The 24449-nt window shown below is 37.8% G+C and overlaps 2 protein-coding genes across 2 annotated transcripts; one reads left to right on the forward strand and one right to left on the reverse strand.

Moving 5' to 3' along the window:
- Positions 1 to 312: 312 nt before the first annotated feature.
- Positions 313 to 14279, forward strand: mtap (methylthioadenosine phosphorylase). The gene is made up of 8 exons (XM_051383989.1): positions 313 to 451; positions 1709 to 1795; positions 2746 to 2804; positions 3017 to 3184; positions 6683 to 6785; positions 7485 to 7724; positions 10815 to 10937; positions 13262 to 14279. The coding sequence occupies exons 1-8, from the start codon at positions 428 to 430 to the stop codon at positions 13298 to 13300; spliced, it is 843 nt and encodes a 280-aa protein (XP_051239949.1). The 5' UTR covers positions 313 to 427; the 3' UTR covers positions 13301 to 14279.
- A 1097-nt stretch (positions 14280 to 15376) lies between these two features.
- cdkn2a/b (cyclin-dependent kinase inhibitor 2A/B (p15, inhibits CDK4)) lies at positions 15377 to 18102 on the reverse strand. Its single transcript, XM_051383991.1, has 2 exons — positions 17674 to 18102; positions 15377 to 16420 (listed from the first exon to the last, which is right to left on the reverse strand). The coding sequence occupies exons 1-2, from the start codon at positions 17794 to 17796 to the stop codon at positions 16166 to 16168; spliced, it is 378 nt and encodes a 125-aa protein (XP_051239951.1). The 5' UTR covers positions 17797 to 18102; the 3' UTR covers positions 15377 to 16165.
- Positions 18103 to 24449: the final 6347 nt, after the last annotated feature.

The following is a 24449-nucleotide window of genomic DNA, read 5'->3' on the forward strand; positions in this document are numbered from 1 at the left end:
TACAATATTCATTACAGGGCTGCAGACCACTTGAAAAGTCTGTCATACATTTAAATTGAATATGAAAACCATTTATCAAATTGGTAGAGATAACTAATGAGTACACAATATACAGTTATGGAATTATTATAATGGTACGGTAAATAATGCTGGAAGTGCTGAGGAGTCTTCAATTTATTACCTAGCAGATTATAGATTGTAGTCAGTTGAATAAAAACCAATGGCTTCCTGCGAGGTAAGTAAAAATAGGTAAATAGTTTGGTTTGAAAAAAAACCCCAAAACGGTCAGCCATGCTTTTATTTTGAAGGCGAACACTTCAAACAGGAAGAGGTACGATGTCCGTTTGCTGGCGGATGTTGTGGCTATAATTCCTCTTCCTCACAACTTGGTCAAATCTTCATTTAAACACGCCACAATACTGTTGGCATGGCTTCCACGATGCCTATTAAGGTAATAAAACCTAAAATACATTTGTCTGAACACAGTGGCAGAGAAAAGTCCATGAAAGAAACCTAGCTAGGTAACGTAATTTCATGCCAAACCTGACACGACAGACCTGGAAGTGCGGGAAAAGCTCTTAGCTGTTAGCATTGCATGAGTAAAGCTGTAATTATGGCCCTGCAGTCTTTTAGTAAACGCCCATGGCTAAATAACACAAGCTAACATGAGTATGCGAACTGCAAGGTTGCTGTAAGAACGCGTGGTAGTGTTAAACCAGCTAAAGTGACCCAGCTCAGGTACAGTGGATGTGGCACGTGGCCAGGCAGAGTGCACCTGCAGCTCTGACCCGTGACAGTTGTGAGCAGGTAGATATTATATAGAGGTGGGAGAAGCATCCTGTCCTTAAGTAAAAGTAGCAATAAAACTTAACATAACTACAAGTATTATCAGCAAAATATACTAAAGATTGAAGCTGAAACTCATTATAGATATCGATAGTATCAAACAAACATTCACAATCAAGGAGCCATCTATATTACACTTTGACAGGGAAGAACTACAAAATATTTTTAAGTGCAAATGATTTCCAAAATCATTTTCTTATCTGTGTTGTTAAGGTTACAATATGCAGGAAAAGAAGTATGCATAGTTAAGGTTATGCTGACAACCTTACACATGTAATATAAGATATGTTGTGTGTTATAATGTTATATGTTATAATATTTAGATATGACTATTTGTAATGCATTAAGTAATGTGTAAGCAGCATCTCAATGTTGTATATGGTTCAAGGTGGAACCAGTTGTAACAATTTAATATACTGCTTGTAGTATAATATGACTGTATATATCTTATTTATTAACTAATGGTAATATAGCTATATAAATATAAATATAGATGTACTGGAATAGAAAAAAGGACAGTATTTGCCTCTGAATTTTAGTGAAGCTCGAGCAGAAGTACAGAGCACTATTGTTAATTGACTCTAAACTGTAACCTATAAATGTACGAACACAAACAACCATCTCTTTTAAAAGGAAATAACAGCATCAAGTCTTTGGGATCATGGGGATCTTGGAGTTTATCAACTGGTTATAAAGTAATAATGATGTGCTCATATAGTTTTAAACACTGTATTTAGTTTAGTTTTTATCCATTCCCTAATTTCCCTATACTTAAAAGTGGTATTCAAACAGAAGTGTTTTGGTCACACATTGATTCTAATGTAGTTGTGTGTTGATGATTTTCTTATATTCCTCTGTTTAGATTGGAATAATTGGTGGTTCAGGCCTTGATGACCCAGATATCTTGGAAGGAAGGACTGAGCGTTATGTTGACACACCGTATGGAAAGGTTAGTTGTGTTTTGTTGTGGGTCCAAATTGGGGATGGCAGTAGCTCAGTTGGTTGGGACAAGTCTAGCACCGACCACAGTAGAGAGTGGAGACTGGGGGCTGAAGATGTGCCAGGTCATCTCCTGGGCACTGCTGAGCAGAGACTGACCAGTATGTATGGTATGGTATGGTATGGTATTGGCCTATCACAGACATATCAGTACCAGCATATATGATATTCAATATCTGCCAATGTGAAAACTGTGATATGTTTTAATACAGGAAAAAATGCATGTGGTAAAATGTCTGTGTCATTGCCAAGTCTATCCAGCAGTGTGCTGGGATTTACAATACTGTGGCAAGCAGCACAGAGTAAAAGAGATGAAGCAGATCTCTGCAGTCAGTTAGAATTGGTTGATAATGTATATGTTAAATTATGTCATATATTAATATATTTAATGAAACATTCTTTAATAAAGTTATTTGTTTAAGAATGCAGCCTTCTGAGTACATTTACATAGTCATATTGGTGCAGAATTGGTGCACAATCCATATAGAGAAGGTCTATTTTCATTCCAGCTAAATTTACTATATTTGTCGCCTTATCGGTCTGTGACTTTTTCCACTCATTAGTATTGACCTCAAAAATCCTACATTGGTCGGGCTCTACAGATAACTTGACTCCTAACTGCTTGGAGCACCAACTATGTGGCAACCCCATCACAATTAATGCAAGTCTACTAGTCCTGTGTGTGTGTGTGTGTGTGTGTGTGTGTGTGTGTGTGTGTGTGTGTGTGTGTGTGTGTGTGTGTGTGTGTAAACAGTGTAAAAAATTAATTTCCCCAAATGAGATTCATAAGAGTTCAAATAGAGCAGTGTAACAATAAGCTCCACTGGTGCTCTGGCAGCAGATGATTCCTTATAGTAGTGTTTTTATATATAATTAGATTATTCTGCTTATCTTGAACAGCCATCCGATGCTCTGATACTGGGGAAGATAAAAAATGTGGAATGTGTGCTTCTAGCAAGGTAAGAAAGGGTGATTTACTTTACTTTAAAATGTGAATTATGAAAATGTGCTATATATTAGCACCATCTAGTGGAGGAACTTGCAATTGCCAAAATACTGGGCAATATGCATTCACTCAATCTAATACTGAGGTGCACGTTAAATGCAAGCATGTATTTTCATGTTTCTGACCTAAAAATCAATATAAACACTGTATAATGAATATCCTCAGGCATGGGAGACAACACACTATAATGCCGTCCAATGTGAACTACCAGGCCAACATCTGGGCACTTAGAGAAGAGGGCTGTACACATCTGTTGGTTACCACAGCCTGTGGCTCACTCCGGGAGGAGATTCAGCCAGGAGACATTGTCATCATAGATCAATTCATTGACAGGTGAGTGGGCTGGGACCACTACAGCAGGTTATGCTTTAGATTTTTAATTTTTCATTCCACATATTCTCAGGATGTATAGAAATGTGCATTTATATTATATTCTTAATATATGTTTTACAGTGGTACAAAATGACAACATGAATTTGTAGCAAGAACTCAATTTAGAAGCTACAGGTATTACAGCCCCTTTCCATTTCCTCCTGCTTGTTCTCTGTAAGCACATGACTCTCTCCATCACTGCCAGTACTGAGAGCAATGTGGATAAACTAATTTGCTGCACACTTGCCAGTCACAACAAATCACACAGAAACCAGGCAATACAAACCACCTAATGTCCAAATTTGTAAAGGAGCTTTTCACTGCTTCAGACAGTCCGATCACACTTGTATAACTCATATAACTGACATTCTCGTACAACAGCCTTATTCTTATTATCACAGCTATTAAAATAAAACATTCATGTAATATCATAGCCTGACTTCGCACACCCTAAATGTGTTACTGGGTTGACCTTTTTGAGATTCAGCGTTAAAACCAACACAGTATGAAGTTTATGTGAATAAAGTGTTTTTTTAATTTTTTTATTAACAGTCTTTAAAATAGTTGGACCTTCTGTCAAAGGGTGTTGTTGGTTCTTATCCTATTGTGATTGTACAGGAGCTCTGTTGCAACAATTCAAGCATCTTCCCACACATCTCACTGACAGGATTCATGTTACTGCCTGACAAGAGTGTCCAGATAGCTGAGTGAGAAAGGGCTTGACTCACTCATGTTTGACACATTTGTCAAAGCCAATATTTGTTTACTATGATGTTCATTGGGCAGCATTGTTAACCTCTGCCTGAAGTTTGTTGTGCTCTTTATGTGTCATTGTTTGCTCAGTGAGAATTTAAAATGCTGAAACAGCGTCTACTGTTTCACCTATGGAAACAGTACACTAATATGATGACTGATCATCTGGAGTGTGAACTTTGCGACAGAGATATTTTTGTAAACATTCATGGTTCCTTCCTGTCTGTCTCATGTTTCATTTAGTGTATCACACTCTCTGAGTTCCAGCCTTCAGTTTGCATTCATTGAATTTACTGAGCTATAACCTACTATCATCTGTTAGTGGCTGTCACAGAGAGCTCTTGTTCACATAAAGACATACTTTCTCTCCCTCATTTTAGAGTAGATTTTTAATTCCTGTAGTATTAGGAGTTTATATTGATAGTGAATGGCTGTGCTGTTATGTTTTTGATACCGATTTTGATGAGAGTTGACCACAGATGAACCAGGTTGATTGATTCCTGGGTTTATTTTGAGCTGTAATAAAAACCCACACTTCTTCTTGCTTAACTTGCTGGTAAACCTGAGAATGTCTTTCTCATTCATTGACATGGGAAAGTATATTTTCTCAGCAGTGTCTGACCTCCAGGCATATTCTTTGTGTAGCATGGCCCTGTGGGAATCAGTTAGCTGATTACACAAATTCCATTAAATAACTTAATGTGTGCAGTGAGAGGTGCTGTTTAAATATGATGGACCAATGTGCTGGCATATAGCTGCTTGAACTGAGATAAGTAGTAAACTGCCTTCCCACAGATGTCAGTGTGTGCCCCCAGTGTACTTTTATAATGCCTGCGTCATGTTGCCTGTGGCTTTGCTTTGCTCGTGTTGGTGAAGCCGATGAATAGCTGCAGTACCAGCATCAGGCACAGGCACAGACAACATCATCAGAAATGAGGAAGTTACTTGTTGGGACTTGTTCAGACTTGTTTAGCAGCATGTGACAGCACATTAACGGAAGGATTCACTTTAATGATGCCACGATTGTTACGTCACCTCTGCATACTTCTCTATGGCTACTTCAAACCAAACATTTGGTTGCTATTAGTCCTATTGGCTTTTTCAAATTTGAAGCATTATTCTCTTCTCATTTTTACTTTGCTTAGTACTATAGTTGATCCTGACAATTGATAAAAGTGGCATCTCAACAACACTAACAATAAGTTGATTTGTTTTTTATGTCACCATATATTAAAAACTATATTTAAAAACTATAGGAATGCACAGATCAACTAACAGTCAGATACAATTCACAGCTGCCTTCTGCTGTTTAAAAAGAGTAGCAATCGATGGATGGATGATACATTTTTTATTTACATCTTCATATATTTATATCACAATTTAACTGTGATATATCTTTACATTCCTATTGAAATGTTTCAGTAATTAAAAATTTAAATGAGTGAATATTAAAAACTGAGCCAAAATGATCTAATCTACTAAAGCACTTACTTGTCCATTCTCATTTAAAAAAACAAAACAAAAACGAAAACACTGAGTCAGTCCAAAATGGGTTCATGGGTAATAGCCACACTGCATGTTGTACCTCACTTTCCCAGTATATGTGTAATGCTTAGTTGGCGATAGCACATTCTTTTTGCATTTTAGGAATAATTAGAATATTCGATAATTATAGGCTGTGGAAGCCATTCTTTGCAACAATGATTCTGAAATGACATTGCTAATGAAATGCCAGGCCAAGATAACTCGATTTCTATAGCATAAATAAGCATTGTACTCAGCTCATAGTTTATTCCACACACTACTGTTATTGATTTTTCAGCAGGGTGGAGCTGCAGCTGGCTCAAACTATTTAAGCATTGACTTTAGTCTTTCAATGCCAACGTTATGAGTAATAGATAGGGTTGGGCATCAATTTACAAGATTATTGTTGACGGAGACATTCATATTTTGAATGTTTGAGATAATTATGTTATGACTTGGTAATCCTTGGGGAAATGGAACAACCAAAGTAATGCCATGATTCAGCACCACTGAGAAATAGGTTTGATCATCTCTCCCCATAATTATGTATATACATATTATATATTACTAACACCAGAATGGAATTTAGTATCTACAAAACAGGGAGAGACAAAATCCAGAATGTTCTCAGGTCACTGGGCTAATTGAGTCAGTCTCTTGTGGTCTCCTGACCTGTCGCCATACAGAGCTGAAGGGAGGCAGGCTGGCGCTGTGCCTGGTGGAACTCTACTGACTCAGCAGATCTCAGAATTGAGCAACCATTGTTGGCATGATGCAAGAGATTAGGCTGCTGCTGCCCTCTTTTAATGCTTTTATAGACCTGGATAGATTTGAAAGGACTGTTTGTTACATGCTATATAAATTAATGATGGAAACAGTCAAACCACTCTGCTTATCACTGAAACAGTGCCCCTTTAGAAGATTTCAAACAGGCAAATTGTTGTGTAGATTATGATTGTTGACACAAATAACCTTTACTTTGCTGCTTGGTTCTTGATATCATTAGTGTTCATGTTGACAGTGTTTCCTATAATTGTTTTGTTCCCTTGGCCATTGCTAAATATATTTGTTTCGATGTGTCGACGTCTGTTTTCTGCCTTTTGAGTTATGTAGTAATCTGTAATTTGCCTGGGTGGCCTTGACAATAACTTTCAGTACTTCCTGTTTACTTCTTTTTGCCAGGACTACAAAGAGAGCTCAGACGCTGTATGACGGGCAGCCCACCAGTCCTCCAGGAGTGTGTCACATCCCCATGGCCGAGCCTTTCTGCAACAGAACCAGAGAGGTGAGTCCTTGTATGCCCTTACCTATATCCCATTTCATACATGTCACCTGTACTCCCTGAGCTTTTGTGCAATTTTATTTAACTTTAACATTTTTTTTGTACCTCTAATTTGCTTCTAATTACCCCAAATTCCCAAATGGATTTGGTGTCACAGCTGCACTCTTGTTTTAACTCACTGTTTTAATTGTGCGTAAATATTCCATTTATTTATGTAACATGAGTCGGCCTGACCAAAATAGACCAAAAATTATTTCACATCCTGTAAAAACACATGTCAAAATAGCTGACAACTGAACCACATCTGATGGACATTAAAGGGATGAATTTAACAATAAAAAACAAATTTTTAAAAATTATTTATATTATCACTTAAGGAAGTTAATAATATTTACATACATGAAATATTTTGTGGCAAAAGTATTGTAAAAGTAGTGTCATTGGGGCTTAATTGTGTGAGAATATGCTCAGAACTCATATGGAGGATATAGCTGCTGTTTTTGAACTTTAATTTGGATTCAACATTTCTAAATCCCAGACACACCTTAATGCAGGACCTTGCTTTACTACGTTTGTGACGCAAACCTTTTGGTTGCCGTTACTAGAAATGTTGCTGTTCAAGGATCCCTTCCAGACATGTATTAGACACATACACAATCAGGCTGCTTGGAGCAATAATGTGTGTCTGTGTTTTTTATTCAGGTTTTGGTGGAGGTGGCGCGGACCCTGGGGATCAAGTGCCATGTACGAGGGGCTATGCTTACTATCGAGGGACCCCGTTTTTCCTCGCGGGCGGAGAGCCTGATGTTCCGCCAGTGGGGGGCTGATGTCATCAATATGACCACCGTGCCAGAGGTGGTCCTCGCCAAGGAGGCCGGCTTGTGCTATGCCAGCATCGCCATGGCAACAGACTATGACTGTTGGAAGGAACACGAAGAGGCGGTGAGTGGCAGACTGGAAGTCATAACAGCTGGTTTTTATTACTTTGATGTCTCTTCTGTCCTTGTTTGTTTGAGGCAGTGTCAACAAAACGTGATGCACGGTTGGTGAACTTTAGGTCACATGACTTCCTTTTAATTCTGTCTGTCAAGCCAGCAGTAACAAATTTAACTATACGCTATTTGCCTCTAGTTATCTTAGATATCTTCAGTTACCAACTTTACCAAGTTAGTATTTTTTAGCATTTGCCTTACCATCACTGGAGAGCTTTTGGATAAAAGCTATGAACTGGGTACCAGCAGGCTAATAATATGAGCTAAATATAACACTTTATTATTTGTGTACTTTAAACTCCACCACATGTAGTCATCTGGTTTTATACTTTTACACTCTCTGCCTTTACTAAGCTGTGGTGACAGATTGATCACAGTATTTCTTTTGACAGCGTGGCTTGCGAGCTAGCAGCTGAGCTAGATGGTAGTTTCATTTTTGTTCTTTTTCCAACTATGAAGTCCCCATTAACTTGTTCTCCTAGTTCATAGGTGTGGCAGCTCTACTTAGACACCTGATCCAGATCCATCTTTGCTTATCGCCAGCTTACTAGCCAAGTTGCTAAACAAGCTCATCGGACAGCATGCTAATCTCCATGACATTACCAATACATGAAAACACTTGCATATTCTCTTGACATTTCATTCTCTCTTCTCTTCACATTCTGATCATTCTAGTCTTTACTTTATATAGTTTTTTACTCTGTGTGACCATGTCTTTCCCCAGTTCATTTCACCCAATGAATTCCTTTACTGCTTAAAAAATCTCTCTGGAATTTCCCCTCCTTATTTACCAAATTCCTCCTAGTCAGACAACAGATTTTCTAAACTATTTGAACAGCACTTGGCAAGGTCACTTTTGATCTGTGATTCCCAAAGTAGGGTTCAGGAACCCTGAGGGCCTATGATACATAATCATTGGCTCTGAAAAATAATTTCTTCAGATAAAATTGTGTCACCTGTGCTATTAAAATGCTCAGGTGTGGGCCGCTTGTGCCAAAGTGTGCAATTAAACAATTATTGCACAATTAAATCCAATCCTCCCATGTGAATTCTGAGCTAGTCCTGTGATTGCAACACAACAGATGAAGGTGATAATGTTTGCTCTCCATAGAGAAACATATTCATCATGGCAGTCAGACTCATTATAATAGTTATTGTTTTTCTGAGACAAACTTTTTTTGTAATCTTTTTTTTTTTTTTTAAGGAATTTATTTTTTAATATTTATTTTACTTACATGCAGGAACTTTGGTGCTTTGATGCAGGCACTAGTCTTAGTATAATAGTCTAATTCTCTGAGTTGTGCTTGTGACAGTTGTACTTGCCTTCTTGTATTTGTGTGCATGAGGTCCTCCTTACTTTGGTCACTTTAAATGTATCCATTATATAAATAAAGTAAATAATAAATAAGTTAAGTTGTTGTTTAGGTACACATTCAGTGTTTTTTTTTTTTATTGTTTCCTTAAGCAAGAAAACAAGGCTTTGTAAAGCTAATGCTATAATAATGAGAGTTTCAATTATTTAACATACCATCTTGACCTTACTGCTGTGTTTACAAATACTTCACTAAAACATTAAGTTAAGAAAATAAGAATTTTCCCAGACCAGATGTCCCAGAGGTTTTTGCCATCTGTGCTTCACAAGCAGACTGCTGCATCTGTGGCTTCTTATGGCTTCCGAGTGACCTACTCCCTGTCAGACACTCTGGGTAATGCAATTGATAGACTGCGTGTGGGCGAGTTTTGGCTTATTTGCCACTTATCCAGCCCAACTCACAACTCCACTTCCGAGTTCCTGCAGCTGACCTCTTCCCCCTCCTGTTGCAGAACACCCGCCACATCCTTCCGATCCTTCCGACCCCCCCCAACTCCCTCCCACTCCCAGTCTCCTACTCTCCCCCCCACCCCAGTTAACTTGCCTGCCAGCCTCCGGTGGAAGCCCTGCCAGAGGAGGTTGAGTCAGACTGAGTCATCAGCTTCACTGTCTTCATCCTGGCAAACACCACAAAAACACGAACCTAGTCATTGAATGTGACATGAAAACAAAGAACTCAAGGGAGAGGTTAATGAAGGTTACAGGAGGTAAACATGAGCACAGGATGGAAGTAATGTTGTAACTTACTGTACACTTCTGGCTAATAATAATATGTTATCACCGATACTTTATCTTGAACGTGTGACTGAGGCCTTAGTTTTAGAGCAGATAAATAAGCAGGCTTATTGCATTGTTTTGATATCTTTCCCCTACTTTGTAGTGATGTTAGTTGTGAATAATGTGATGACTACCAGTGTCATAGACATGACAGTTTAAATGGCTCAAGACTCCTCACTAATACCACATAATGAGTCATTGGAGTACAAGGCACAGCTGGCTGCCTGAAAAACATTATCCTGAACTTCCCATCTGCACTGACGTGAATAGCGTATCATATTGATCACTATTGAAGTCCGGTTGTGACGGTAATTGAAAAACTCGCTAATAATAATTATAATAATAATGTGCTCTTTCTTGAAATGAAATACGCCCAGGCGATAAATCAGAATCATTGTTGATCAACTTTCAGTGAGTCGTATTATGATTATACCGTTTAATTGTTGTATGGAATTGTCATTATTCACCTTACAAGTCCAAGAAAATTATTAAAAAATAAGCAGTGTATAAAGATATGGCAAATCTACAAAACAACAAACAAAACAAAATAAATACATGAAAAATAAATTAATGTTTAAAGCAAAATTAACCGTTAACACAACATGTATTAATATGCTATTAATTACACACACACACACACACACACACACACACACACACACACACACACACACACACACACACACACACATTCACATATTCACATCATACATTGCTGATTCCAAAAAAAGTTATTCTCAGTGCAAAAATCCTCTTCTAGCATCAGTAAGGACACATGTGAAAGTATATTTTTGGGAAATACAAAGTGACTGTGACTTTTATAGGAAGTGAAATTTGCACTGCTGTAAGTGATTTTTACAAGGCAGCTGTTTTTTTCTTTCCTTGTCCTAGGTCTGTGTTGACAACGTACTGAAGACGATGAAGGAGAATGCCAATAAAGCCAGCAGTATCCTGCTAACTGCAATACCCCAGATTAGTCAGATGGACTGGGCTCAGACAATGAAGACCTTGAAAGTAAGTTGTCAGCTTAATGATGATTCATTTCCCTCAGCAAGTATTGCAGTCGTTGAGGTTTATTTTATACAGTTGTAAGTTTTGGCACCCCTTAACAAATATCATATTTTGGTGATTTCTTTTCATTGAAAAGATGTAAACACAGCCTTCCAAGGACATGGAACATAAGATATTATTATAATAAGATATACTATTTCAGCAAACATTCATGCATAGATTTGCTGGGGTTAAGTGGAATCCATTCTTCCCTCCACCTGTGCAGTGTTTGCTGTGCCACTGGCTGCAACACAACCCCACAGCATTATAGATCCACCTCCATCCTTAACAGTTGGGGAGTTGTGCTTTGTATGAAATGCTGCTCCTGTTTTCCCCAAACACCTTTTTACTGATTGTGGCCAAGGGTCCGATTTTTTAACTTCTTTAGTCCACAGCACTTGTTTCCACAACACATCAGGCTTCTGTAGATGTTCTGTTGCATACTTCTGATGTTGGATTTTATGATGTGGAAGTAGGTAAGGTTTTCTTCTACTGACTCTTCCATGAAGGTTTTCTTTGTTCAAGCAGCTCTGGACATTGACAACTCCTGAGTCTTCTCATCAGCATATGAGCAGTTCTCTACGAGAGCTTCTAGATCTTATCTTGACCTCCACAGTTCCCCCTAAACTGCTATCTCTTAATCAAATTTCACACTCTGGAAACTGCAAGCTGACAATGTAGCCGTCTTGTAGCCGTGGGCATCAAAAACACTTTTCAGAGTTTTACACAGCTGCTTAGAGGAACCCATGGTTGGTGAGTGCTTACACAAGGTTTTGAAGAGTCTGAGTATTTGTAAAGCTTTGAAATTGGCCACAGCTGATGCTTTGTAATCAAAATTGTTGACATGCCTCAGGCCTAACAAGCATATATATATGTATATATATTTTTTTTGTTCAATTTATAAAAGAAAATGTAACTGTGCATGAATGTTTGCTGAAAATGTTGTGTTTTGTGTTCCATCCCCTTAAGAGGCTGTGTTTACATCTTTTCAATTAAAAAAATGGCCAAAGTATGTTATTTGTCAAAGGGTGCCCAAACTTTCACACACCACTGTAATGTCTTCCGTCTCACCGAACCACATCCTTAAACTGTTTTTCGAAAGAATAATCAAACCATCCGGAGCCTGACCGCTCTATGCTGCTGAAACTTGCAACTAGGAGTCCTGGCAGAAAGTAAGAAGTGTATCAAGTGTGGCTTCATTTTAACATCTTTCTACACAACCTGGGCAACATTCCAGGAAGGCCATGTATTTGAAACTCTATGCACCACTGCGTGCAGTGCCACTGCTTCCTAACCGAACAGTTATGATAACATAAGTGCCATGCAGGCAAGCAGCAGAGTTTTTATTTGAGTAAGTAAATAGTGAATAATATACAAATATTGAGGATGTAAATCGAGAACCGGTTTCGGTTGAGAAACGGTTCCAAATTAAACAGCTGTTAAACAGTGGAGCTTTTTAGTCACATGCATGCCTTTTTTTCTACTGATTTCTACACTGTTGTCGGCCTCGGACATAATAAAACTGCTGTGTTGATGTTGCAAACCTGTGTAGGCCTACTTATTTCCACACGGAAAATTGATCAGGAATCAGTAAGGGAATTGGTAAAGAATCAGACCAATAAACAGAATCGCTAATGGCATTGATATTAATAAAATTGTATCAATTCTCATCCCTGTCAGTGAGCTGATGACAATTGCCCCCGTCTGCGAGGCTGTATTGAACCTTTTTATAGTTTTTAAAAAAAACTCAGCTGGTTCAACTTTGAATGGAAATCTGTATTTGACAACACTGAGCATGAAAACACACATATTACAGTCTTAACTCAAAATATGTGGTAATAAATATATGTGTAATTAAGAGTGCACATGTTTAATGAACATGTATTATATTAGTTGCACCTCAGAACAACTCATGACTGGCTTAAGTGTTTTTACACTGGGTGCACCCTTTGCATCCATTTTTAACAATAGTTTTGAACATTCTTCAAGTAGTTTGAGGTTGCAGGAAGGTTAGTAGTTACATTTTTATTCAAAGGTCTGTCTTTGTTTATTGGTAATTCTTATACTTTGGAAAAAAAGTGTGGCATTAAAGCTGCCTAATATTTAATGTATTTTATTTGAATTTTCATAATGATAAAAGGCACATACGTTTTAATAATACTTTTAAAAACAGATTCAACCTCAGAAATGCTAGACAACCTTCACATGATCAAATGTAGTTATTGTTGCTGTATATCTGAGACATACAGTACATGGAAAATCAGCTGTTTTTGTTCCTTTTGTTACAGTCAATGGCCCAATCTTCAGTAATGTTACCAAAGCACTGAGAAAACAATGATGTGGAAAACGGACACGGATCCCAGACACCACCCGCACCAACACGGACCCCACTCTGCCTGTGGATTTGTCATCAGTGAATCACAAGAAAGTGCCTCACATAAATAATGCATGTGCTCAGTCTTCAGCTGGAGTTTCAGTGTTCTTTTCTGACTCAAAATACACATAACCCCACCCCTCATATTGATTCACAGGTCACTCTTTTTCTCTAAACGCTTACCAGAGAATTTTGCCACTTTCCGTCAGTCCCACCACATGTTTAGGTCCAAACATTAACACCGAAGTCTTCTTAGGATTATACTAGATATTATTTTTTGTGGATTTATATTTTTTGTGATCCGTTAAAATTTTTATATTTGTTGCCTGTAAACCATTAGTGTCTTTATTGCTATTAGTTCAGGATATAATAAAAATGGCTTTGCAAATTTAGCACATGAAGGCTTTGTTACTGTTACGTTTCTCATGTCTTACCCTAAAAGAAAACTTCAGTAAAACTGAATTAGGATAAAAATGATTGTCATTAACGCTGGCAATGTTTCTATTTTTGCTTATTGGGCACATTTTTTTATATTTGGAAAAATATTTTAATTTTTATTTGCTCTAAACGTTTTATGTGTTTTATAAATAAAATCCCAACAGTATTTAATTTGTATGTAGGACAGGAACTGCACTGTACATGCAGACTGTTTTCCTTAAATCACTTATTAACAGTATTGCGAAACACTGACGGAGAAAAGACACTTTTGCAAACCTAAAATGTTCAATATACTTTAATCGTCATCATCTAATTAAATTAGCATTTTAGTAGGAGTGCTTGGCTTTCTGTTATGTTTGCTGCACTTGAACCTCATCATGCTACACAGTACCTAAAAATATTTGTTCTTTTGTATTTGTTTTGTTGCCTTGTCTCAACAATATAAATGCATTATGCAGCATAAATTCACTCAATAAAAAACAGATTTGAGTTCATGTTTTTAAGTGGTTAGTAAAACATAAAGTCTTTAGAGCAACTTGAACTGATTAAAATGTATGTTATCATTTGTATATTCTTTAGATTCAAAGGTTTTATTAGCACATGCTCATACATATGTGAAATGAAATGCAGAGTGGTTACTTTTTACTATGTGCTGAAAAGGCTAGTGCAATAAAGACTTGAAAAAGAAATCATTTAAAGAATAAAGTTATAGTCCATTTATATGAATTTGGAATTTAGATTTGAATTTCTGGTCTTGAAGCATGTAGGAAATAAGTTTGCCAATGATTTCATTGAATAAGTTAAAACAGCTGTTTGACATGAATTTTAGTTGAGATAAAAACTGTTAGCCATGGTAATGTTAAAATATCAGGCCCATAAGGCTGTATATTTCAAATCCATTTAAGAAACAAAACAACAGTTAGTTATGCCCCAGGTGCTTTTGGGGACTTTTCTCTGTACTGTCAAACATCCCTTAAGATTCATAAAGCCTATGGCTTAAACTAAATAGGCTAATGTTTAACTCACAAAAACGGTTATGCATATCCTATTTTTATGACTCATGTTTGTGTATTCATAATAATCCCCCCCTCTAATTTTTCTGTTTATCTTCCTACTGCAACAGCAATGCGTTATATAGTACTAACTTCTTATGGCAACCCATTCAGTGTGCAACAATAACCTGACATTTATACAGAGATGTAATTTTATACAGAATTATTCTACACAAAAGTTCTCTCCAATAAAGCCGATAGATTATAATTAAAATGAGTACATGCATGTTTTAGTGCCATCTGAACTGAAAAGTCAACTCAAAGGTTTCACTAAAAATAAATAAATAATAATCACATCAGCCTTGTGTTAACCTGGACATGAGCAGGATTCTGCAGCATATTTCAGTGCTGTGAAACATTTGATCTGTCCCTGTCAATAGGCTATTTCTTTAAAAAAAAACGTTTTAATAAGCTAACAAATATAACAAGATAACTGACAAAGTTTAAATATTTGCCCTGGGGTCATATTTGTGCTCGTTTGGGCAATTATAGTTTTCAAACAATGTTAAACTCCCAACTGAATTCAAATGCAAATTCCATCACTTCATTTTTGTTTTAATTCTCTGGTACCTATCAATAATCCATCAATCAGGCAATTGGTGGAGCCCAACAATATTATTTTTGCTTCTAATCTTCAAACAAATGTTACATTTTAATAAATTGCATAATATCTGAGATCTGAATATGATTTATACAAACAGGAAATGGGACTCTGCAGAATAAAGATAATGCTTAAAGAAGAGTGCATCAGTTAGACACTAATGTTCAAATGTGCAAAATATTTTGAATGGCTTCTCTGTTATTTGGTTAAATATATTTGACATGTAAGGAATATTTAAAATACCGCAATCTCATTACGTTTATGAATAAAAACAACAATAATCCTATTTACAACATGCAACACACTGAACAAATCCTATAGGAAAACTGTACATGATAAAAGTGGGGTTCCTTATAGGCCTATCGGGATATTTTAAATGATACAACGGAAGTTAAACATTGCAACAAATTGTATTAAAGTCTCTTTAAACTGCGGTGCTGAATAGCCCGAATATCCTCGCTTTAGATCACTATAACATCATATCCTCGCGTTATTTGTCCTAACAGCGACCCTGTGGCCTAATAGATAACCCTGATTTCGTTAAAAATAAAATAATGATGCATATTCAACACAAAACAGACTAATAAATAAAAACACATTTTACAGCATAACAGTCTGTGCATAATTTAAACTGCAGGCCTCTTTAGGCCCCGTTTCTCAGACCTCCGAGTCCCCATTCAAAAACCAAGCAGCAGGAAACATGATCACAGCGTCACAAGAGTACAGCCTAATTTACAGACTCCAGAAAGGCAACCACGTCTCTGTGGCCGTTGTCTCGGGCTAAATCGATAGGCAGACAGTTTGTATTGTCCCTGGCCTGCGGGTCAGCCTTGTATCGCACCAGCAGCCGCACAGTGTCCAGAAAGCCCGTCCTGGCCGCGTCGTGCAGCGGGGTGGTCCCGGTGCTTGGGTCCGCCACGTTGGGATCCGCTCCGTGCTCCAGTAACACCTGAGCCACCGGCGTGCTCCCCATCATCATCACCTTCATCAGAATATAACCGACAGTCAGAATCAAATTGAATTTTATTACGCCTGCTGTAAAAAGCATAAGTCATTTTATTAATCATTTATAGTAACTAACTAAGAAGGGGGGGGACCTGCATTTTAATAACACAGCACTGGCCAAATAATTACTTTATTGTCCACCATATATTTTTATCAGTGTTAATACGTAAGGCAAATCACACTGCAGGGACTGGAACTAGCGCCCGGGATAATAAACTTAGATATGAGATTATAGGAAGCAGGGCAACTTCGCCTATTGTCCCACAAAGACTACAATTTACTTTATATGATCTGAACATTTTGGAGTGTAAATGGGAGACTGATGAGCTACTGTAAGGCTTACTATTCCACTTTTTAACTTTAAAACAATGCCGGGCGAGTTCCGGCTGCCTAAAGACATTTAGAGGCTCCTTACAAATCTTAGTTTCGTTTTCTTTATAATCTTGAAGAGAAATTATACGATTTGTAACTGACTTCAGAAGGAAGGCAGGTTGAGTGTTTTTTCTCTACAGTGCCTGCAAGCTATAAGTTATGATATAAAGTCTGTATGTTGAGGTGCGGCAACTCTGGCTATCATTGGAAGCTATTATAATGCCAATTCTTCTCATCTGCTGCTGTAATAAACTGTATTTAGGAATAAAGAAATCCATCATGGATGAGACATAGCCTATATTAATGGGAACTGAGGGGTGTGTGTGTGTGTGTGTGTGTGTGTGTATGAGGACGTAGAAGCGTTATTATGAATAAAAATATTTTCTACTCTTCATGCAACCTAACGCCGAGCTTATTCTCACACACACACACTATTTAAATGTGTCGTTTTAAGCCCGATTAAAAACAATGCAGAGAGAAAATGACTCATCCAAACTTAACAACATTTAATGTTTCTGTTGCGACTCGAACAGACATCGAAACGCTCCATTCAAACTGAGAAATGTCACTGTCTCCACTGAGTGTTTTATTAAAACACGACGTTTGATCCCTGTACAGTCCACACTCACGGGACTGCGCGTCGTTTTTTGTTTTTTTTCTTTTTGGAAGTGCGTTTTTCGATAAGTAACCGCAAAATAAAAAATATCTCCTAATAGCCTGGTTGGAAAATATCTCCGCTATGATCCAACAGGCTACTGGTTGTCATTTAAAGTGGTTAAGGGTGTTAACTCTGTTCGTGTAAAACACATTTAAGTGCAGAAAACTGATCGCCCGAGTCGCATCTGGTCACACACTGACCTGTAGAGCGCTTCGTCCAAAACAGTTCCCCCCGTTAACTTCGGCTCCGGCCTGCAGGAGACTCTTCACGTCGGCCGTGTGTCCCTTCGCTGCGGCTGCTGTCAGATCATCCTCGAGAGTCATCGCTGTGTCCGCGGTTCTTGCAGCGATAACCTCCGTGACAGACGGCTGTGACAGGTAGCCCTGATGATGCCTATTTGAGGAACGAGAAACAGCCCGGATAAACGCACCGGAGAAGCGCGTGTGGAGTAATTACAGCGCGCGGTGGTCTTCAACCGTACGAAAGCTCGTCAGTTCGGGCGGGCCACCGGTTGTCCGGTAAGTGAGCCGCACATCGCCTGTCCAGCGATCGGTTTGGCTTGTGTGTGTGTGTTTGTTTGTGTGTGTGGTGTGTGCGTCCGTTGGTGTGTGCCTGGACTTGTCTGCTGGGTGACGTCATTGCTGCAGTGGCGCGATCGTGCGCATGCGCTGCTGCTATACGGGTTTTGACAGCAGAACCGCCGGAGTTTTCTTCCTCCTGTCCCTCTTTCAGTGTTACTGTGAGAAGATGGGAACTGACTCCTCCCGATAAATGTGACACAATCCCATCAAAATCAAAATCGGCGTGTTTTGTTTTGTTTTTTACAAGAAAAACAGCTGTGCATGTATTTAATGATGCCGCAATTCATGTTGAGTCTTTAAGTTCAGTCTTTACACTGGAAACAGAAGTTGATTAAACTGTTTCACCTAAGAAGCTCTGGAGTTTTTAATCATACCACAGAGATGGAGTTTTGCACAGTTGTCATGGAACAGATTCGGCTCAAATTTAAATTTGTTTTCACTTCCTTGGCAATTGAGCATACTCCCATCAGCTGATACAGATCATGTGATATGTTCAAAAGGCCTAGAACAGCTACTAAGTGGACCCTGGTGTGAGAGTTTGTCAACTGTAACTGTAATGGTTTATAAAGTCAATGAAGTGTGATCAAACTGTAAATCGGCTTACTGATTATTTACTTTAATTGCAAAATGACAAGATAATATGACAACAGAAATGATATAGGCTTGTGAGGGAAAAAGGGGAGAGGACCCCAAACAGGAGGAGTGTTACTCTGCGAAGAATGGATTAATTTGCGGGGACAAGGTTGAGCTGCTGGGCTAATTCTACTGGCCTTTCAGATCATAAAGATCACTGCATTAAAAACAAAAACAGAAACAAACAAACAAATGCAAGAGCCTGCATTAAGTTTTTTTCATGTACTGGCAATGAAATAAGGCTAGTTTGATACTATATGACCCCCCCACCCCTGGGGTCATATAGTACATGAATTGTTACAATTTTTACAGCAGCTGAATGAAAGCAGACTAATAACTATTGTCAGACAGTCAGAAGTCTTAAAGTTGAAACCTGTGGTCTATAATCTGAGTAAGTAAGAACTGTTGACTGTGAACATTGATGACGAACTGTTGTCGTTAAAGTTGAGTCAGACTCTTTCTGTCACCTCTAATTTTTTTGCAGAACTAATATCTGACTGAACATGTCCTTAAGCTAAGTTTTTCATTGCTCAAATATTACACAGCCCCAGGTTTCCTGTGTGGTAGTCTGATTAAAAGCCGTCTGCTCTAAAATACCTGAAATATACAACAGCAAACAAAATTCTGAAAAAATATGACTGCGATGGAACTTTTTTAGGTCATTTGTGAAAAAAAAAAAAAGCAAGTAAAAAGTCGGTCAGTCCACTGAAATAGATTATTAAAAGGGCGCGGTTTATGACAGCTGTGTTATGTGAACAGAGTCGTGGACCAAATGCATCATTTCAATAGAGGCCTTTCACAAAATGACTGGAATGCCTGTCTGTCTCCACAGTGGGACAGACAGCAGCTATTGTGTGTAAAACAATGGTTGCTATATTCCTTGATATCTAAGAAATATAGGAACAAAAGTAATAAATGTGTGTTTTGATAAGAAACTGTTAACAAGTCATAGTGAAACTGTAGCGTCATGCTTAATTAACCTGCTTAATTATTGCAAATCAGGAAATTTATTTTAAAGGTGATTCGTGATTGAATTACACATGACCATGATGTAGGAGAGAGAACCACACAAACACCTCTGTTAGGGCCTCTGTTAGGATCATGACCTATAATTGCTCAGTAAATGGACTGTGTGTAGTGTGAGGTGAGGATGGATAGACAGATTGTCTGTCATAGATGGAATAATGGTTGCATCTGTGTCAAAATAAAATACATCACGTTTGCCATCAGATTGAATGGGCGGTGACACTGAGGAGGTTTTAGTCTTGAAATGTGATTCATAGCAACAGCTTACTTATTAATTAAATGGGATTAAAACATAGTTTGGGATTAATTTGAGACAAATATGCCGGTACAGTTAGTTCATTTAAACCTGTAGCCTGTATGAACTTAGCATGCCTAGAGTGGTGTCTGCTGCTGTCAAGTCTCAGGTCATTTATCATCTTTTTTTGTCATGACACTTCAGTTAGTCAGCTTGTCTAGTCTATAGTTTTATGGAGATTTGCCAAATTTAGCAGGTCTCTGTCATAGCATGATACACACCCCATGATACACACACTTTTTATGGTTAGACAATATGGTTAGGATTTTAAAATGTTGATTATTCAGCATTGTTGTTGAGTAGTTCCTGATTTCATTCTTTGTATGAATAGTGTTGAGTGACGCTGCTTTCAGGGTGACACACAACCAGAAAAAAATAAAGCAGAACATATAAAGTTATATTTTATAGTTTAATTAGTTACTAAAAGCTACAGTAGATAACTTTTATATAAAAAAAAATTTTTTTGTCATATTTGCTGTAATTCTCAGAATATTCTGACAGTAGCACATGAGACACACTGTGAAAAAATCAGCTTCTTCTAGCTTGTCCTAGTGCTCCTAGTGCAAGAAACCACAAAAACCAACAACCAGAGCCACGAAAGACACTTGATTATTGAGTTTCATCATTCCCAGGAGACTCAACAATCAACTATCTTAAGCCACCAACCCTCACCGTTGGTATTTTACAACCTGGGACAATCACATATCTTACTCATTAGTTGTTATCGTTCTTGCAAATGTTATAGGAGCACTATTTTGTCACAGATTATCTGTCTCATGTACTACTGTCAGGATATAATGAAAGTTTCAGCAAATATGACAAAAAGTAATTTTTCTAAAAATTACCAACTGCATTTTGAAGCAGGTAATTCACCATCACCAAAAAACTCAATCCGTGTAATTAGGTTGATGAAATGAATCAGAGAAATTATTTTGAATTTAACCAAAAAAACAAAAAACAAAAACAAAACAAAAAAAACCTCTTCAGTATCCCCCGGAAAACCCAGTGAAAACCCCCTGTAGGTGTAGAAGTAGCAGCCTGGTTTTAACAACACATATATTTTTTATGTTGTTGTTTTTTTTTTACCAGTGGTGGAAGGATCTGTCATGTTGTTATATGTTATTTTATTTGAATAATATTCCTGGTGCATTGCTACATAAACAGCAAGTTAATATCGCTGGTCAAGATGGAGCTAATTTTGAACTACCCTACACATGTGTGTATATGCTGGGTACTTCATACTTTATACCAAGTTATAATTTTTTAATAAGATGATCATATGTTTTGTATGTAGAAAGTTCATCTGCAAAATAATTATAGCTGTCAAATGAATTTAAGAAGTAAATAAAAATCAAAGTAGCATAAAATGAATATAGTCATCTAAGTGAGTGTGTGTGAGAGCAATGAAATGAGACAAATGATTGATTATCACATGACTTCCCAGCTCATCAGCAGCGTGTTGACTTGATATAAAACTAATTGGCTGCTGCAGTTGCAGCTCTAGGAGTGTTTGGTCATACAGTATTTTGAAGTCAGCGGTAATGGAGTGTGGCGGTGTGTGTCAATAGTCTCTTAATTCTCAGTTTATCTGTGTAAATGTGAGCAGACCTGTGTGGAATGTGTGTTCGTCTCGGGGTTCACAGCCTGTAGCGATGGAGGCTGAGTGTGGGTGGAGGTGTGTTGGTCTGGAAGTCCCCTGGGTGCGCGCATGTGTGTTTGTGCATGTTTAAGTGTGTGTCTGTGTGTGTGTGGTGTGAGAAAAAGAGCACTGTGAATGATTACAGACGTTATGGCTTATGCCTTTTATGTTCTGTTTAAAGTATGGAAGAGTAAACAGATCACAATTTTATGTAGTAAAAAATAAAAGGGGGGGACTTTGTAGGGGACAATTAAAGCTTGCTTTTAATAACAACCAAGGCCATCATCAAACATGTCTTACATGGCGGTTTGTCTTTGTAGGGCTTGACTTCATGACATCAGTGCATTTGGAACGTTCCTTTGGTCAGGAAAATGCTTCAGGAAGAAAGTCCTCCTCTTTATTGCTAAATTTAGCCGCTGAGTTTGGAGAAAAGTGGTCAATAGTGATGTGGGCATCATTGTAATCTGTCAGAGTTATATGGTGTTTCACACAGAACCTCCTCTGAGTTACATTCTTCAGTTTCAGCGGCCGGTTTGCTCTGTATTTTGATGTTACAGTGTGTGGCTTTGGAGGATGAATGAAGGCAACTTTTACCCTGATTTGGTAGTTCCGTTTTTGTTTTGTTTTATTCCTTATCATTCAGGCTTCACTCTGTACCAAACTGTGCCTTGCATACTAAAATAGCTGCGCAATCCAAACCACTGTCCTCGACAGCCGAGAAGGGGAATACCTAGTCTCTGATTCCCAGCAAATGAAATCACCTCCTGCTGACTGTTCATTTGAAATCCCCCTTTTATATCGTTTTAAATGGTTTTATTGTCTGCCTTTTTGTTTGCTAAAGGATCGCTGTACTAATGAGTCCGACACTTTGCACTTATTATTAGTTATTATTCTAATTACAAGCATTTACACTGAATCTAGACAAATGCTCGAAAGTGCAGCAACAGGACACATTCAAACCTCTGTAACATGAAGGCTTATTTTCTAGTTCTGTGTGCTCTTTCTCCGTCATTTCCACATCAAAGAGTGTGCTGCAGAAAAAAATGCCATTTTTGTAAAGCACATTTAGTTGTTAAAATCCCATAGAGTAGTTTATGGTGAATTTCAGCCTCTTCAGTGCAGCCTTATGCACACACACACACACGTCTATTGATAGTTTCTCAATGCTGCTAAGCAATTCTACACAATATGTGGTATTTCACCATGCTGTGATGAGTGGAGGCTCTGCCCTACTTGCACACTAGCCTTTCACATTGTTCTATTCTATTTTTTATAGCATCTGCCTGATGTTGTTTGTGTCTTAATCTACTGTAACACTTGCCAGATGATTAAAATCATTAATACAAACAGTTTTTAGACCTGTGGGGTCTCAGTGATCTTCACGCCAATGTTAAATGGTACAGCAGTTCAGCAAAGTTCTCTGCTATGGTTCAGTTTGACTCATGTATCCTGATATGACCTACACACTGATCTAGCCCTTCCTCCACCATTTTCAGACCACACATTACATCAAAGGCACATCATGAACTTTGACTTAGGTTAAACACACACAATTCAGTATACCGTATTGCTGATAAAGCCTTTGTTATTATGGTGGCATTTTTGCTTTGAAGTCCTCTTGTCAGAACACTTTCCATGAGCAGAGGGATCACGACCAGACAGGGAGGGTTTTGTTTTATACTCCAGGTTACTTTTTAATACCCTCATAATTGATCCATTCATTCAATCGTAATATGCAGTTGGTCTTGAATTCTTTCTTCTTTACTCATCCTGCTCGTTTGCCAAAATACAGTAGAGGTAATAAGACTATGCTGATGATGAATGAAATCATTTATTGAATATTTTCCTCAACAAGTTGCAAAGCTGTGTTGCACTTCTCAATCATCTAATAGTTCTAGTAGGATGAAAGCAATGAATCTAAAAGGAAGTTGCCTCATACATCAGTGAATGCTTTTTTTTAAACCAGTTTGACCTTGGCATGGCTTTCTGAAACTCAACCAGTGTCCGTTTGATTGTTTATTGTTTGGCAAAAGTGAGACATTTCTACCAGATCTCGGATCAGAAAAGGCTCAAAATGCAGTTTTATGTAAAAGTTTTTACAAGCAGAAGCAATCTCCTTATAATTAATAGTCACACCATAGTGTGTATTAGATTGAAAGGCCTCCTGGCAAATCAATCTCTAACCATAGTGGGCTCATCTAAATATAAATCTGGTTATGTACCTGCAGTGTGCTATTTTCTATTTGTAACACATTACATTTTAATTTAAACTGTTAAAATCTAAATATGAGATTCATCCCATGTTTTAGATCTTTATTACAAGACATTTTAGAGCAGTGCTCATATAGTTAATGTCAAATCAGCTTGAGAATTCAGTGTATGCTGAGTGTAAATGACAGTGACACATTTAATGTCCACTGGAAGTTATATTTTAATATACATTTTCCTGCTTCTGTTGAGGTGTTCATTTCGACACCAAAAGTCAAGCACGATGGAAAGGTTATCTGGCCTCTTGGCAAATGCTGAAATGTAATGACTGTAAATGAAGTGGTTTCACATTTCTGTAAACATCTTCAGCTTAACATGACGTGACACATTACTTCCTTACGTCACTGATGGTTTGATGGAAATGTGTTTTTACTTCCAGCGAAAATTATTATTGTGTTCACACAAGCTGAAAGCTCACTTTCGGTGGTGTCTTTTGAAACGGCATCTGGTCTTGATTTCTTAAATATGAAAAATGTATTGACATTTTTATTTGCGTATTAATTCATAGTCTTGACTCCCATACGTGCGTGGTAA

This window comes from Dicentrarchus labrax, unplaced genomic scaffold, assembly GCF_905237075.1.
Source record: "Dicentrarchus labrax unplaced genomic scaffold, dlabrax2021, whole genome shotgun sequence".
Lineage (NCBI taxonomy): Eukaryota > Metazoa > Chordata > Actinopteri > Moronidae > Dicentrarchus > Dicentrarchus labrax.

Excerpts from the sequence above, each read along its gene's own strand:
- mtap (XM_051383989.1), top strand. The coding sequence starts at position 428 with ATGGCTTCCACGATGCCTATTAAG. Across the intron at positions 452-1,708 it reads CTTCCACGATGCCTATTAAG|ATTGGAATAATTGGTGGTTC; the intron begins GTAATAAAACCT and ends TCCTCTGTTTAG. Across the intron at positions 2,805-3,016 it reads GAATGTGTGCTTCTAGCAAG|GCATGGGAGACAACACACTA; the intron begins GTAAGAAAGGGT and ends GAATATCCTCAG.
- cdkn2a/b (XM_051383991.1), bottom strand. The coding sequence starts at position 17,796 with ATGACTCTCGAGGATGATCTGACAGCAGCCGCAGCGAAGGGACACACG. Across the intron at positions 16,421-17,673 it reads TTGGACGAAGCGCTCTACAG|GTGATGATGATGGGGAGCAC; the intron begins GTCAGTGTGTGA and ends ATTCTGATGAAG.